Here is a 15,654-nt window from a genome sequence, read left to right as displayed (position 1 = left end):
GAGGCCAGGCTGTGGTGGTCCAGTGAGAAGTGCAAGAACCCTCAACAGGGCAGAGGCGAGGCAATCTCCACTTCCTTCACCTCATCTAGACCTCACAAACAAATGTTGCATTTAAAACATCCCCTCCAGACTATTGGCTTTGCTAGCGTGGCTATTTTTGTCAACCGCATTCAGAATCGTGCCTTTAAGGGCCATCAGAGGAATGAAAGGCAGTTTACACTTTTTTATTACAGTTTAATACAGTCTTTGATACAGGAGAAGCAGCAGTAGCCAACATGCAAAGCAATTAAAGTCGGGGGGGGGCTCAAGAACGATCACTAACAGCTCAACTCTTTTAAGTAATTGCTCTTTCACAAGTGGCGTAGATTCACCCCCAGGAGCCCGTTTCCCTAAGTGCTGCCGTTCGATCATGCCCCACAGTGTGATGAATTCATGGCGGATACCAAACCAACACACAACAGTTAGGAGGAGGGGGACTACTCTTCGATTTTGTCTTTTGATGAATCAAGTCAGTTATTTGACTAGAGTTTGCTAGAAGTATGCTTTGAGACCGGGAGGCCACCTTCAATCTCGTCTCTGCTGACAGCCTGCAGCTTTCTCTTCAGAAAGAGGTGATGGCTTTGATGCCGAGCCAGGAGATCAACCTCAGGTACTTGGCTGCAGTTTACCTACCTCACAGAGCTGAGACCTCTTAGTCAGCAGGCATTTTCAACGCAAGTGATGGATGTTTAGGCTAAAGATTTCAACCAGAGTAAGAGAAATCTTCCCAAACAAGTAGAAACGGATGTCCCCGTGAAGAAAGAGGTGCGTCAGGCCTGGCCTGCCCTTGCAGGCGGCGGAACAAAACGCCACCCGACTCCCTCAAAGCAGTTCGTCCGAAGAGACATTATGTCCTCCTGCACCTCTTCCTTTGGCAGGCCTCTGCATCCGAGCCACAGGAGCTATCTGAGTCGCTTCCTGACGATGAGGAGGAAGGCTTTGATGTGCTATAGTTCATGCTTAAGACCCACCCCAGTTTGTTGTGTAGCACTTGCTTGAGTCCTGGTGGCAACGGCAGCACCTCCAGCGTGTCCACGTAGTTGGGCAGGAGCTGGCGCAGGCGGTAACAGCAGAGGTACTGGAGAGATGTGCAGCTGGCGCAGGAGCGGATCACCTTCATGCTGCTCTTGGCTGCCGTCGAGCACACCATGGGGTAAAACTTCTTGTTCTGCAGCTTCGTAGCTGCAACCCCTGCAGGGGACAGTGTCAGGGAGGTTTCACGTTAGTTCTAACTTACTTTGCCAGTATTTCCCCTTGCAGCCCAGCTGCAGCCAAACTTTGAGTTCAGCTAAAGCTGCAGCGCTCCCCCATTCTCCTCTGTGCCTGAAGGCCACCGTGGCTGCCCTTGCTCTTACCTATGCACTTGCGGTTTTTGAAGAACGTGAGTGTCCCATGCCACGTGTCCAAATGTACCCCGATGATAGAGCCCTGGCCAAACCTCGAGGAGAAGTTTGTCTTGTCACCCTTGTGATGCAGCAGTCCTTAAAACAACACACCTTGCGTTCAATAGGAAGTCTGCGCTCCACGCATTCACCCCGATTCTCACATGCTTCACTGCAAGTTCTGGTACAGCCTGTCAGTGCCTACAAAAGCCCTCCGTCCCCTAATCACTCACCGACTGCCCTCCTCCTCAGGGCGCGTGATGGAAAGAGGGAAGCCTGGGTTCTGGAATACCAGAGCCCAGGCAGCAACACTGAAACCCCGAATCAGTGATATTCAACCTGCAGCCCAGAGGCCCTGGAAATTCACACGCTGGTTCTAAGGGGTCTGCAAAACGCAGGTACAGTTTGATGCTCCGAGAGCTGAGAGCAGGAAGCAGTCTGTCCTGTGCAATGGGATGCTCAGGCAAGCCCCACAGGTGTGCAGCAGCACTGGGGAAGCGAACAGGCAGCAGCTCTCATTATAGTTAACTACGTGATTCACAGGCCAGGTGGCCTTTTTGGCTGCAATCCCATTCAGGCCATTTCATTCCTAAACCTGTTGCTGGCTTTCCGGCTGCCCTGCCCGTGTCACCTGTGTAGGAGAGTCCCCAGCTGTCCTCGTCCTTGCCCAGCAGGCTGCAGAAGGTGTGGCGGTACTTGTCCAGGTTCACATCCGATGTCCCAATTCCCACCATCTGGGAGGAAGAACACAGGCTTAGCGTCTGCGGGGGCACCGGGTCTCCCCTGCTTTCCTTGGCACAGCCCCACAGGTTGGAAATTTGGGTGAAGCCAAGCCGGGGGTGTCAGAGCTCCCCTGAAGGGTTTGGCTGGCGCTGGGTTCAGCGCTCGGGGGCCAGCCAGCGCGCGAGGTGCAGCCTGAGCAGGGCTGGGGGAGCTAACGGGGCTGTGGCCCCCGCATTAATGGTGGGGAGCGAGGTCGGGCCCCGGTCGCAAGCCACACGAGCGGTGGTCACAGCAGGGCACCCAGCCCAGCCCCGCGGGAGGCAAGTTCCAGTCCCGGGGGCAGGAAGTGACTCAGCAGCGCACGCCCCAGCGCTCGGCAGAGCCCTGCTGCTAACCACAGCCCGCCCGGACGCTGCCCCGCGCTGAGGCCTGACCTTCGTCTTCGTTGAGTTTATCAGTGGCGATCTACCAGTAGCGTGAAAGGGAAGCAAGAAAATCAGGTTCTGGTCCTAATTACTGTGGTCTCGTCTAAAACCACTTACCCTCCCAGCTTCAATTTCCTTACTGCTAAGCGAGGATGCGCAGGTGAACTGCTGGAGGAAGCCGGCTGACCTGGTCAGAGAACACCGGGCTTTCCTGCACGCCTGTCAGCAACTTGGTTCCACGTACCATGTCCGTGCCATAGACTGGCGAGGTCATCTTGATCTCCCAGAAGTGCTGCCCGTCTGCCAGCTCCTTGTTGCCCCGGATGGCCGCGGTGCCGCAGCTGTACTCCATGTGGAAGTTCACCTTGCGGTTATCGCAGGTCAGCAGGGTGGCCGTCGACTTATTCAGGTCATCCCACACCCAGTCAAAATCTGTTCGGGAAGGACACAGGGGACAAGGATGGGCAAAGGCCTTCAGGGAGCTATTTCCAAGCCAAAGCACAGACGGACAGTTGTTTTGAGGGCCTGTCAAGATTTACGTTTTTTTTTAAACCGTTTAAGAGGCTAAATCCTAAGCTGTGCACACGGGAGAATTATTTGAGGGCTGAACTGTTCCGCGGTGTCCCAGTGGGGACGGTTCAGCGCTCTCTCCTGCCTGACACCGTCGGTTCCTGTTCCGGCTAACACAAAGCTCCACAGACCTCCTTTCCTCCGAGGGAATCGCACTCACTTCTTGTTGGCTCAAGGGGCTAGAGCCGAAGCGTGAGTACTACAGCAGTTCTGCTGTGCCACGGACTGTCTCGGCCAGCCCAGGCCCACCCTCCGCCTACCTTTCTGCCTGCTCTGAGAAAGCCCCACCGTGCACCCGGGCGCCCTGCCAGCTGTACCAGGGATCAGCATGAACGGGGCTGGAACCACAGGAGCTGACTTCACTGGTGGCCTCGGCTGGATTTGAAAGAAAGTCTCCAGAGGTGAACCCTGATGCATTAACAAGTTCAGCGCTCGGCTCTTGGAACACCGCGGGATGCACGTGCCTGTAATCTCCCTAAAGTCTACGTGGCCTTGAGATGTAAACAAAGGAGCACCGGGTGCCGGAACAGAGGTAAGGGCCCCGTGGAAAAGTAAAGATCCACGCAGAGGCGCAGTCCGTGCCCCCAGGCCGGGACTGCACCCACCTCAAACCCCAAAGGACTCCAGCGGGTGGTTTGGGACCCCCCTTCCTTACACTCATCCTCCTCGCCGCACTGGCAGTCCTTGACGCGGTGCAGGGCGTGCAGGCTGGAGCAGTAGGGAGCCTCGCTCTGGTTCTCGCAGTTGCAGTAGGACTCTCCCGTCACGGGGATGGCGCTCGGGATGGAGGGAGACAGGGAGGAGAACTCCGGCTCCGAATCCGAGTCGCTGTGCTGCGGGGAGGAGCAGAGGAACGTCACTGCCTGACGCCCCCAGGTTGGAGCGCTGGGCTCGCAGCCTGCGGCCGCGCCGGCTCTCCCCGCAGCCAGGCTGCTCGGCGAGGTCTCGCCCGCTGCCGAGCTGCGTGGGGACGTCCCCGGGCTCGTGGCGGTGGCAGCACAGCTGCATCGTGCCCCTGCCTGGCCCGCCGTGTAAGAACGCAAAGGGCTGAGCCACCCTGATTACGCTGCTTCAGGACCTGCCACGTTTTGTGCCTTGGCAGCTTCCAGGGGCGGGGAGGCGAGCAGCGCGACAGTCCAAACACACGTTTTTGAGCAAATTGTGCTAAAGGCTTTCAGCGCGCGGGTTACAGACAGCTGGAGATGCCACCAAGGAACCCCAAAAAAAGAGCAGACGCGTAACGCGCGGCTGTGCACAGAACCCGTACACCTCCACAGGGCTCTGCACCTGCGCTGCCAAACCAGGGAAGAGCCACGCTGCTGGGAACTGCTGCCCCGGAGAGACGAGGAGGAAAGGGGACAGGAGGCCAGGCAGGGGAGAGGGCAGAACAGAGGAGAACCAGTCAGGCAGTGAGGCTGCAGCTCCTCACGCCAGTGCTGCGGACAGGCCCACAGGGAACCTGGTGAAGGATTAAAAGGCTTTTGTTTACTTTCGCACACAAACACAAGAACTTGACGTGCCGTTCCTCCGTGCCACGAGACCCAAGCGTCCCGGCACCGCACAACGTAAGAGGAAGAGCCCCGTCTCACCCCGCAGGCTTCGTGTCACCTAATGGGGCCTCTTACTACAGATCTCAGCAAGTTACTCCGGGCTTACGAACTTGTCAGACATCCCTGCTCGTTAGTCACTCCCTTAGCAGACGGCAATACCCACGGCAGATTTTGTCATCGGTATTTAAAGACAACAGTCCTTTAAACTCAGGGTGTTGTAGCTGTAAGACAGCGGGGCTTGAAATGACTCGAGTTTAATTATCTGCTGCTCATCCCCTCCTTCTCCGGCCTATAGATTAGAAAGCTTGATTTCTGTTTTTCATTGGCCTTCCCTGACTCCGCTGTCTAGAAGCCTGGCTGCAGAAACACGAAGCTGCGCTGACATTTTCTGGGAGTACAGTGCCTGGATTTGGGCCCCGTGCTCTAGCAGCGGCCTTGTAGCGCTTTAGCCTGGCTTAGAAGCTTCACGAGCAGCTCCCTGTATTCCCTCTGCTGCACAGGCTGCGTGGGGACCTGAGCTCAAGAAGTGGGGACCACACTCAAGAACTGGGGAAAAGCGTGAAGGACTGGTGAAAAATGTGAGGGACGGCTGAGGCAAACCCACCTCACTTGGAGACCATAATTGCACGGACTGAAGCAGCCCGCAGCCCCCCAACACCAGCTGCACAACGACCAGAAGTTACAGCAGCCGTACGGGGAGCCAGACTGGAGAACGGATGCAGTTTAAACGCGTGTTGAGATCACTAGTTAAAATGACTATTTTTAAAAATATTGTATATGTTCTTTATTTCCTCGCACACACATGCTTCACGTGCTTTTAAAAAGTATTTGATTTAGCGTGAGTCAGTTCCCTGACCCGACTAGCCAGAAGACACAGAGCCGCGGTGCAGAACCGTGGGGCAGACCACGGGCAGCGCAGCGAGCGCTGCCTTGGGGAGAGGCGCCGGGAGCCCCACGCTGCAGCTCGGAGGCAGCAACCGCCTCCGTCTCGCCACAGCGCCGCTGTAATTTATCATTAAGAGCGTTTCCTGACCTGGGCCAGCCGCGGGGCGCGGTGCCGGCTGCCCGCTTACGCGGCCCTTGGGTGGCAGAGCCGGGTGTCGGGGTGGGGGGGGGGAGGGAAGCTCCCCTTCGCGTGCCGCACCGCAGCCCCCGGCACCCTCCTACCTGCCCGTCCGAGTCGTAGCCCCAGCCTCGCGCGCCGGTGGCCAAAGCGACCGCCCGGCTGTCGGCCTCGTGGCGCACCCCGCTCAGCACGAAGTGCCAGGCCCGGCTGCTCCGCGTGCGGCGCGCCATGGCGTTCCGGGAGAGGTAAGCTGCGGGGGGCGGAAAGGGGCAGCGGGTTACACGCGGCAGCGGCCTCCCTCCGCCACCCGACGCCGCCCGGCCCCGGCTCTCCGCAGCGGCCTCCCCCCTCCCGCCCCCCCCCCCCCCCCCCCACCCCAGGGGCACAGCCCCCAGGGCTCCCACCTCGTCCTCCCACGCGGCGAGCGGACCCCGCTGGCAGCTCCCGGGCGGCAGGGCCGAGCCGGGGACCGCTCCCCACGGGAAGAGGCCGCTGAGGGAAGCGGAGCCCCCCCCCCCCCCCGAGCCCTGCCCTGCCGGGAGCGCGGCGGCTGCTGCAGGCCCTGCCCGGGGCCGGTCCCCCCCCCCACCCGCCCCCTGCAGCCGCTGGGCCTCGGGGCCTGGCCGGGGCCTCGGGGCCCGCTCCTGCGCCCCCGGGGCTCTACCAGCGGGGGAGCCGCCGCCGCCGGGCCCCGCTCCTGCAGCGCCCCGGGCCCGGCCCCGCGCAGGCCCCTGCCCTCCGGGACCCCCCCCCCGGCCCCGCTCCCCCCCCCCGGCCCCGACCTACTTTCCCCTCCCGGCACATAAACAATCCGCTCCCGGTCCCGCCCCTCCCCCGCGCCCATTGGCTCAGCCGCCCCGCCTCGCCGCCTCGCGGTTGGCCCGCGGCTCCGTCGCTCACGGCGCCGGGGAAGGGAAAGCGGGAGGTGCCCGCCTGGAGCTCGGCGCTATTGGCTGCGCCGCCCGTCAATCGCCGCGGAGGCGCGCCATTGGGTGGCGGCCGCCGATGGGGAAAGCGCGGAGCCTATTGGTCGGGCAACGAGCGGAGGGGGGCGGGGCGGGGCGGTGGCTGGGAGCGCGGCTCGCCATTGGGGGCGGCGCCTGCCAGTCGGCGGGGGGGCGGGGCTTCCGCGGCGGAAGGCGGAAGCGGGCGGCACCCGCGCGGCAGCGGCAGCATGGAGGGGGCGGCGGCGGCGGCGGCGGGCGGTGAGCGGCGGCGGGGCCGGGGCCGGGGCCGGGGCCGGGCCGGGCCGGGGCTTCGGCTTCCCCCTCCCCCGCCCGGTGCCCGGTGCTTGCCCGGCCCCGGCCCCGACTCCCGGGCCCTGTCCCCCCGCGTACCGGAGCCTGGCGGGGCCCGGCGCGGCCCGTTCCCGCTCCCCCTCCCCCTCTTCCTCCCGGTTCCGGCCCGGCCCGGCCCGGGGCGGGGCTGCCGGTGGCACCCGGCCCCGCCCCGCCTTTCCCGGTGCCCCCCCGGTCCCCTCCGGAACCCCCCAGCTCCCTCCCGATGCCCCCCCCCCCCCCCCCCCCCGGTCCCCTCCCGTCCCCCCCGCCCCCCCCGCCGTTACCCTCGGTGCAGGCGCGGATGAGCTGCGCCGTGCTCCCCGCGGGCTCCATGGCGCCGGGACCTCAGCGGCTGCCGGTGGCGGAGCTGCCCCCGGTGCCGGGGGCTCTGTTCCCCGTGCCCTGGCGGTGACCGGCCCCGGCAGGAAGCGCCGAGGGGCTGAGCTCACCCCCGGTCCCCTCCCGGCCGTGACGGGGCCCCGCGGGCGCTCGGGGCCGCGCTGCCGCAGCGCTGAGGTCATCGGGGCCGGGCCCTTATTCCCGGGCACGGTCCCTCTCCAAACCCGCCCCCCCCCCGCCCCGCTCCCGCTCGGCACCGCTCCTGCAGCGCCTGCGGCCTCTGACGCCTCCGTCCCTTCTCTCTTTCCCCCCCCCCAGAGCAAAGCAACCTGTCCGGCGTGCGGCACGTCGTGCTGGTGCTCTCCGGGAAGGGCGGCGTGGGGAAGAGCACTGTGGCCACCCAGCTGGCCCTGTCGCTGCGGCACGCCGGCAAGAAGGTGAGCGAGCGGCCGGGCGCCGGAGCCCTGACTTCTCCTTCCCGACGTCCAGCCGGGCCTGCGGTCTCCTTGTCCCTTCTGGACGTGTGTGTGTGGGCAGCACGAAGATGCTCTGTTAAGGATCTGGGTTTTCTTGACCCTGAAAAGCCCGGCAGAGGTGGCAGCGCCGTTCTCTTCCCCTTTGTCCAAGAGACTGACAGGATCCAAGGCTTTTTTTTTTTTTTTTTTTTCGGTGTTATTTTCCAAACTGGCGTACTGGGAAATGGTTTCCTTGTTTGTGGTGTGACACGGCCCCTTGTGGAATGAGGCGGGCTAGCTCTCAGCGCAGCAAGGACAAAGGGGAGCTGCGAGCACAAGGCAGCTGAGTTCCGGGAGGACTTCTTAAAGGCTACATGGAGCCACTGCCTCTTAGCTTCTGACAGGTCCCTGCAATAAATATGTCTCCGAAGTGCCTGTAAATATCCAGGAGATGCTTCCTTGGAGGGCAGGAGACCGGGAGGGCAGTCAAAACTTGAAGCAGCCCTTTGAAACTTTGCTTCAAACCTGCTGCTTTGGCTCCCGAGCTGCGGAGTCCTGTCCGTAGGCTGCTGCGAGCTGCAAACATTTGGGTGCTGCTTCCCCTCGCCCAGAGCAGGGCTGGGGGCCGGGGCCGTGCTCAGGCCTGTCTGAACGGCTCTGCCTCGTCGCCCGCAGGTGGGGATCCTGGACGTGGACCTGTGCGGCCCCAGCATACCCCGCATGTTCAAGGTGCAGGACAGCGACGTGCACCAGTGCGACAGCGGCTGGGTGCCGGTCTTCGTGGACCAGGAGAAGAGCATCTCGCTCATGTCCATCGGCTTCCTGCTGGAGAAGCCGGACGACGCTGTGTGTGGAGAGGACCCAAGAAAAACGGTACGGTCGGTTCTCGCTGCTGGCGGCGACCTTCCTGGAGCTTGGTGCGGTCAGCAAACCCTCTCGGAGGTGCTGCTGGCTCCTGCTCGGAGCGAGGCTCCTGTTCTGCAGGGCTGCCCTCCCAGGTGAGTTCCATCTCTCGGACGGGGCGCCCTTTATTCCTGCAGCTTTGATAAAACAGTTTGTTGCCGACGTGGCCTGGGGGGAACTGGACTTCCTCATCGTGGACACACCTCCGGGCACCTCCGACGAGCACATCTCCACGGTGGAAGCCCTGCGGCCCCCTACAGGCCTCTTGGAGCAATCCTAGTCACAACGCCCCAGGTAGGGCAACCCGCTGGTGCTGAGCTGGGGCCCCCCCCCGGGCACGGCTGATGGGGGGGTTTGCGCCCCAGGTAACGCTGTCACCCGTCCTCCAGCACGGCCCCTGTGTGCAGCTTCCGTAGTGAAGGGCTTGGCCCAAGTTATGGCCAGCAACGGGGAGGGAGCATCGCCTAACTCCCTTCCTCGGCTGTGCCGCAAACCACGCGCGTGCCTCTTCCAGAGCCACCTCTGGAGGCAGAGATGCCTGTAACCTGCCCCGCTGTCCCCGCAGGCGGTGGCTGTGGGAGACGTGAGGCGAGAGGTGACCTTCTGTAAGAAGACGGGCCTGCGAGTTCTGGGCATTGTGGAGAACATGAGCGGCTTCGTCTGCCCGCACTGCTCGGTGAGTTTGTTGGTGCTGCCGGGCCCTTGGGGGTTCCTGGGCGTTTCCGGGCATCGCACGCTGCGGTGCCTCAGGTGGAAAATCAGTGAAACGCCGCGGGGGTGATGCCGTGAACCCAGGAGACAAGAAGCTGCTGTGGGAGCTCTGGAAGAAGCCACGGGCTCTGCTGTCCTACAAGGAGCTGGGGGAGGGCAGGGGCAAGGGCAGCGCCCTGCGGCAGGAAGGCGGAGGGGAGCTGGTGCTGCGCAGGGCTCTGCGCTGGGCGCGTGACTCGCTGCTGATTCTCCTCCCGCAGGAGTGCACAAACATCTTTTCCAAAGGGGGAGGCGAGGAACTGGCCAAGTACGCTGGAGTCCCCTTCCTAGGTGAGCGGCCCCTGGAGCAGAGCCCTTCTCGTCGCGGGGTGACGTCCGCGTGGCGCTGTGGGAGTGCTCGAGCGGAAGACAGGCTGTCACTGGGGCGGGTGGGCTGGGCCCTGGGCCCCCGGGAGCCCCTGGGGCTGGTCGGGGATGAGGTGCAGTTCTGGTCTTCTCCTCTGCCGTCTACGCAGCTCGCAGTGGGCAGCTGGCCCCGCTGGAGCAGAGGCAGTGCTGGTCAGCAGCCTGCTCTGGCTGCTAAAATCCCGGTGTCTGAGCAACCCAGCGTGAAGCCACCCAGCCCTCCTGAAATGTCTTGGTGCCTCCCCATGAAGTGTGGGCAGAGGACAGCGCTGGGGTCGGGGTCGGCGTAGGAGAGAGTCTCTTGTGAAGCCCTGCGGCCTGGGGGTGGCTCAGAGCCAGGGGGAGGTGAGAAGTAGCTGCTGAAGGGCTTGGTGCAGGCAGTGGTTGTCCTTTTGCCTGCTGCCATGCGGATGCCTCTGGCAGGGCTGTTTCTTCATCCTGACTCCAGGCCTTTGCCCTGGCGTGAGCAAGCAGTCACTCTCCCCTTCCCTTCTCTCCCACAGGCTCCGTTCCCCTGGACCCCCAACTTAGCCAGAGCTTGGAGGAAGGCAGAGACTTCATCCGGGAGTTTCCCAAGAGCTCCGCCTTCCCCGCCTTGGCTCACATCGCCCAGCAGGTCTTGGACGGCGCATCGCAGCGGGGCTCCTGAGGAGGGTTTGGGGCTGGACTCTCGCCTTGCCTGGCAGCGCCATCGGCAGCCCTTGCCAGTGGGAAGAGAGGAGGATTGCAGGAGCTGTTTAATTAACCATGAGGCTGTTTCGGGGGGGGGGGGGGGGGGGGGGGATGATGGAAGGAGGGAGCATCACAGCATCGGTGCCGCTTATGGCAACCCAAAAAGGGAAGTGATGCTCCACCTCCCCGTGTCCGAAGAGACTCTGCGTGGATGTTTGTGCTCACGCAGGGGATGCACAGCCTGGTTCTTGCCTTCTCAGCGTGGCAGCGCTCTGCCCACACGGTACAGCTGCTCCTAGCCTGCTCACGCACCGCCTTCCTCTGCGACCAGCTGTTGTCCAGGCACTTGTGGAGCCGTGGCCTCCTCCCACAGCATCTCGCACGCTGCAGCACTGCTGACGATGACTGAACGCAGCTCCAGTGGCGAACGTCATCAGCTGGGATGGCTGCTCCCTTGCTGAGCCCAAATGGCACAAATAATCCGCGTCGTAGCTCCGTGTGCTGCTGCCTTCCGCTTTCCTTGCGTGACACGCCGTGGTACTTGGTTCAGTGGCTGGCCAGTTAGTGTTGGACGCTCTGCTGTGAGCCCGAGCCCAGCCAGCCTGCTCGGAAATCTCACATTGCTGGTACGTGAAGTGCCTCTGAGGGCACGGGATTGTGCTTCACGTGAGGAGGCGTCCTTAGGAATCTAGTACCCTTTTGAAGCCTGCATCCTACCATACTGGAAACAATGTCTTCTTTTTTTTTTTTTTTTCGGTCTGCTGGGGGTTTTCGTGACTCAGGAATATTTTTAAAAGTTCCAGACAGTAAACAGTTTTCTTAAAATTCAAGTCTGTGACTTATGTTTTTATTATGGCTTTGGGCCTCGCCATAGCAGAGTCTTGGTATTAAGAGCACTTCAGGTACACCTAGGTATTTGCTTCTGCGGTTCCTTGGTGGGGTTCAGCTATGTCTTTCCTCCTCCATGCCAGCTTCTGGATCCTGCCAGTTCCTTGTCTGGTTGAAAACTGATCCCTGCAGCCCTCTGCAGCATCCTTGCCGCAGCCGTTCCCTACACCCCTGGCACACGTGGGGCTCCTCCAGCTCCTGGTGGCTCCTGGCTCACTGCTCTGGCCGTGCTGTCTCCTGAGCATCTGTCCCTGCTCGTGCTGCACCCGCCATTAGGACTCGCACCAGGTTAGGCTTCCCCACTTGCAGCTTTCCTGGAAACCTTGCCTGACCTTTGCTCGTTGATCCAGGATTTGGAGAGCGGGGCTGTTCCCTTGGCTGGACACCTCTCCCGGCCCACGGCACCCGTGTGCCCCTGCCCCATCCTGCACTAAACCCACCGCGTCCTCGCTGCGGCCACCTCCGTGCACGCCGCCTTCAGTCGGAGCCGCTCTGTGTGCGGGCAGCTGGTCGCAGTGATCCTCCCAGCACTGGAAGAGCCTGCAGTGCAAATCCTGCTCCGCAATAACGCTGCGTGGAAGGGGTCGGGGCCGGGGCTGCTGGCTGTGCACGCAGTCAGGGATTCTGGGCCACTGAGCCCGGTCCCGGTCCTTCCTTCGCGGCCGCTCACCTTGCAGAAAGCTCGCTGCAGGCTCCTCTGGTCTCCGGGGACGTGGGGAGCCTGCAGCACCCGCGCTCCCGGGCTGAGCTGAGCTGCGTGCGAGCCCCGAGGGGCTCTGATAAGAAGCCCGGGCTGGGCGCGGCACGTGCTTTCGAAAAAACATACTTACAAGACGGGTTGCGATAGCTCCAAAGGTTTATTTGTCTGCTTGCGATTTATCGGGTAAGTGACGTGTGTGTGGCTTTCTGTACCCTGCCTGCATCGGCCGTGGCAAGGGGCTCTTAAAGCGAGCCCTCCGCCCCCTTCCCCAAGCCGACAGGAGAGCTCAACGGGGAATTTGGGATTTCTGTTTTTTCCCTTAAACCTACCCGGGACGGAGGTGACCCCGTGTGCTGGGTTCTAGTGCTGCTTTTCTGGCGCCCGGGGTCCTGCTGGTGGATGGGGCTGGGGGGAAGATGCTGGGGGCCCTGGGTGAGGTGTGGGGGCTCGGAGAGGCTGGGTGCCACCCACCGGTGGGGACAGGGTGAAGCCACCCGACCTCCCGCTTTGTATCAGGAACATGCTTTGCTCTGTCCTGGTGATGGGTGCCGGTCTTTAAATACCACCAGACTCAAAGACTTTGGTTCGTGGAGCCGGTGCTTGCCCCCCCCCCCCCCCCCCAGCCTTCCCCAGGTCCCCGTCCAGGACACACGGACGAGGCCGGGCTGACCGCGGGCAGCGGTGGAGCCGTCGCTCCTGGCACTGCCCCGGTGAGCCTGGCACGGCGGGGACAGGGCGGTGACAGGCGCGTGTCAGCAGTGAGCAAAGCTGTCCTCACTGGTGTCGCGGAGGTCCAGGCCTGCGAGGCTGGGGGGGTGGCGGCAGGTGAGGTTGTTGTAGGTGTAGACGGGGACGTGGGAGTCGTCCCCCTCGCCACGGACTGCACGAAGCGCGGGACCACCGCCGGGTGCCGCAGGGAGAAGTCCCGCAGCCCCTTCAGCGAGCAGTTGCAATGCCAGTTGTTTCCCCCCAGCCACAGCTGCTCCAGGGCGAAGGAAGGGCAGAGGAAGCCCACCGAGAAGGTCTCCAGGGAGTTGTTACTCAGGCTGAGGTACCGCAGGTTGGCCAGGGGGGAGATGACGGCGTTGTCCAGCGTCTCCAGCTGGTTATGGGAGAGGTCGAGCCAGAAAAGTCTCTGGAGCGGGCTGAAGGCATCCTGGGAGATGTCCAGGAGCTGGTTGGAGGAGAGGAAGAGGTACTCCAGGTTGCTCAGACCCACAAAGAGCTGCGACGAGAGGTGGCTCAGCCTGTTGTGCTTCAGGTCGAGCTCCAGGAGCTCGTGCAGTTCGCTGAAGCTCCGGTCCTCGATGACGGAGACAGCGTTGTGCTGCAGGAAGAGCCGCCGCAGGCTGGAGAGGCCGGAGAAGGTGCTGGCCCTGATCCTGCCGAGGCAGCTGTGCTCCAGGTGGAGGCTGTGCAGCTTGGTGACCCCCTTGAAGACGAAGTCGGGGAGGGCCTTGATGCAGTTGGCAGACAAGTGCATCACCGCCACGTTGTACAGCCCGAGGAAACGCCCCAACCCTGATGTCCTGCAGCTGGTTGTTGTTGAGGCTGAGCACCTCCAGCTGGCCCAGCCCCTCGAAGGTCCTTTCTGCCAGGCTCCGGATCCTGTTGTGCCCCAGCTGCAGCTCCTCCAGGAACTGGAGGTCTTTGAAAGTCCTGGGCCTCAGGCTGCTGATGGAGTTGGTGGACAAGCGTAGGACGTGCAGGCTCAGGAGGCCCAGAAACGTGTCCTCAAAGAGCGAGACGAGGCGGTTGTGGGACAGATCCAGCCACCGGAGGGACTTCATGCCCATGAACGCGCGGGGTGCGATGGCGTTGATCTGGTTGTGGTTCAGGTAAAGCTTCTGCAGCTTCTGCAGCTTGACGAAGATGTTGATTTTGATGCCCTTGAGCGCGTTCCCGCTCAGGTCCAGCTCCTTCAGCTCCGTAAGGCTGCAGAAGAGCTGGTGCTGGAGGTAGGGGAGCTTGTTCCCCGCCAGGATCAGCTCCCTCAGGTTGGGCAGGTCGTGGAAGACCTTGTCGGGCAGGACAACCAGCGAGTTCCAGCCCAGGTTCAGGTACCACAGGTTGGAGAGCCCGGCAAACAGCCCTTCCTCCACCTTGCTGAAGAAGTTGTTGTTGAGGCTGAGGGACACGAGGTTCTGGGTGTGCAGGAAGGTGTGGGGCGCCAGGTGCTTGAGGCGGTTGCGCTCGAGGTGGAGGTGGTAGAGGCTGCGCAGGCCGTGGAAGGCGTGCTGCTCCACGGCGGCCAGCTGGCTGCTCTGCAGGTCCAGGAAGTCCAGCCCCGAGAGGTTCCTGAAGGCCGCGGCCGGCAGCTGGGTGAAGTTGTTGCCGTCCAGCCAGAGGGCTTTGGCGTTGGCGGGGACATCCTCGGGGAGCTGCGTCAGGTTGCGGCCGCTGCAGAAGACGTTGAGCTCCTCGCTGTAGTCGTCGAAGCTGCAGGCGCAGGGGCTGGGGCAGCGCAGGGGCTCCGCGGGCTCCTTGGGACGTCCCCATCGTGGGGCTGGGACGCGGCGGCCAACAGCAGGGCCAGGGGCAGCAGGAGCGGGGCCCTGCCCGCTGCGGGGCACGGAGGAAAGGGAGACCGTGAGCGGCGCGAGCACGGGGTGGCGACCCCCGCGTGCAGGGCGATGGCTGCCGGAGGGGACGACGCAGGGCTGGGGGACCTGAGCGCCTGGGTCACCGCGGGGCAAACGGCCGTGCCACCATGGTGTGGCACACGTCACCTACCAGCACCACGGGGCAGGGATGCCTGCTGGCACCGGTGTCCCACAGGGGACAGCGGCCACTGGTGTCCCCCTGCCCAGGGGCTGGCTCGTCCCAGCCCATGCGTGCACACTGCTGTGTCCCGGGTCCCCCTGTGCCCTCCTGGGTGTCTGTCCCTATGTCACAGCAGTGACTTCTTCCTTTCCCTGGAAAGGCCAGCAACAGCGCTCCTCGTCCCCTCGCCTCCTTCCTCCCCAAATCAACGGAGCGGGGAACCGAGGGCTCTGCGTCACCACGCCCGAGAAGGCGCAGGAGCTCCCCGTCTGACTCTTTAGCAGCAGAAAGCGGGGGGGAAAAAAGTTACCGGCAGCCACACAGCAAAGTCCCAGCAGGGTTTGGCCTCTCCCCCCGCGCCCCCTCGCCCTGCCCGGCTCTCTGTGCCTTACCTCTGCCTGCGCTCATGGTGGCGGGCGGCTCCGTGCGCGCTCCCGGCCCCGCGCAGGGATGGAGCAACCACCTTGACGCCCGTCCAGCGCCCGCCGCTGGCCCTTAACCCTGCCGCTGCTGGGCTCGGCCACGGCCGGCGGGAGCGGGGACGGGCGCGGGGCTTCTCCCCCCGCTCCGTGGCGGTGTTTGTCCCAGCTGCAGGGGCACACGGAGACGTCTGCGGGAGCGCCGAGCCCAGGAGTAGAGGTGAAGTGCCGGGAGCTGGTCTTGGGGGACGATGCTCCTGCTGGAGATGGGGTTTGGGTGGGCAGTGAGGAGAGACAGACGGACAAGGGCACCTCGTGGGGTCGCCGTGGCTGCGCCCCAGGCTCCTGCAGGGTCCCCACATGG

The 15,654-nt window shown here is 63.1% G+C and overlaps 3 protein-coding genes across 4 annotated transcripts; 1 reads left to right on the top strand and 2 right to left on the bottom strand.

The window, feature by feature from the left end:
• Positions 1-213: 213 nt before the first annotated feature.
• On the bottom strand, positions 214-7,523 carry SPSB3 (splA/ryanodine receptor domain and SOCS box containing 3). Of its 2 annotated transcripts, none has more exons than XM_035549129.2 (7): positions 7,320-7,523; positions 5,857-6,005; positions 3,795-3,972; positions 2,814-3,001; positions 2,053-2,155; positions 1,395-1,520; positions 214-1,230 (listed from the first exon to the last, which is right to left on the bottom strand). In XM_035549129.2, the coding sequence occupies exons 1-7, from the start codon at positions 7,366-7,368 to the stop codon at positions 887-889; spliced, it is 1,137 nt and encodes a 378-aa protein (XP_035405022.1). In that variant the 5' UTR covers positions 7,369-7,523; the 3' UTR covers positions 214-886. The 2 variants fall into 2 exon arrangements, with proteins under 2 accessions (XP_035405022.1, XP_035405021.1); XM_035549128.2 differs by lacking the exon at positions 7,320-7,523 and adding an exon at positions 6,542-6,646.
• Positions 6,881-11,332, top strand: NUBP2 (NUBP iron-sulfur cluster assembly factor 2, cytosolic). Its single transcript, XM_035549138.2, is given in 10 exon segments — positions 6,881-6,960; positions 7,693-7,811; positions 8,505-8,673; positions 8,676-8,702; positions 8,870-8,982; positions 8,985-9,026; positions 9,298-9,408; positions 9,704-9,773; positions 10,352-10,464; positions 10,781-11,332. Coding segments are annotated over 10 exon segments (834 nt in total). The 5' UTR covers positions 6,881-6,929; the 3' UTR covers positions 10,820-11,332.
• Positions 11,333-12,860: 1,528 nt separating this feature from the next.
• Positions 12,861-15,279, bottom strand: IGFALS (insulin like growth factor binding protein acid labile subunit). Its single transcript, XM_035549122.1, is given in 5 exon segments — positions 12,861-12,982; positions 12,985-13,618; positions 13,620-14,584; positions 14,587-14,670; positions 15,264-15,279. Coding segments are annotated over 5 exon segments (1,821 nt in total).
• Between the last annotated feature and the right edge of the window lie 375 nt (positions 15,280-15,654).

The sequence above is a fragment of the Cygnus atratus genome, chromosome 15 (genome assembly GCF_013377495.2).
Source record: "Cygnus atratus isolate AKBS03 ecotype Queensland, Australia chromosome 15, CAtr_DNAZoo_HiC_assembly, whole genome shotgun sequence".
Taxonomy (NCBI): domain Eukaryota; kingdom Metazoa; phylum Chordata; class Aves; order Anseriformes; family Anatidae; genus Cygnus; species Cygnus atratus.
The sequence above is the reverse complement of the archived record's forward strand: the minus strand, read 5'-3'. Positions and strand labels throughout refer to the sequence as shown.

What these genes read in the sequence shown, in the direction of transcription:
- SPSB3 (XM_035549128.2), bottom strand. Translation starts at nt 6,599, where the DNA reads ATGGGCGCGGGGGAGGGGCGGGACCGGGAGCGGATTGTTTATGTGCCG. An exon ending in GCTACGACTCGGACGGGCAG is followed by an intron (nt 3,973 to 5,856) that starts GTAGGAGGGTGC and finishes TCCTCCCCGCAG; the next exon opens with CACAGCGACTCGGATTCGGA. An exon ending in CTGGGGACTCTCCTACACAG is followed by an intron (nt 1,521 to 2,052) that starts GTGACACGGGCA and finishes TGTTGTTTTAAG; the next exon opens with GACTGCTGCATCACAAGGGT.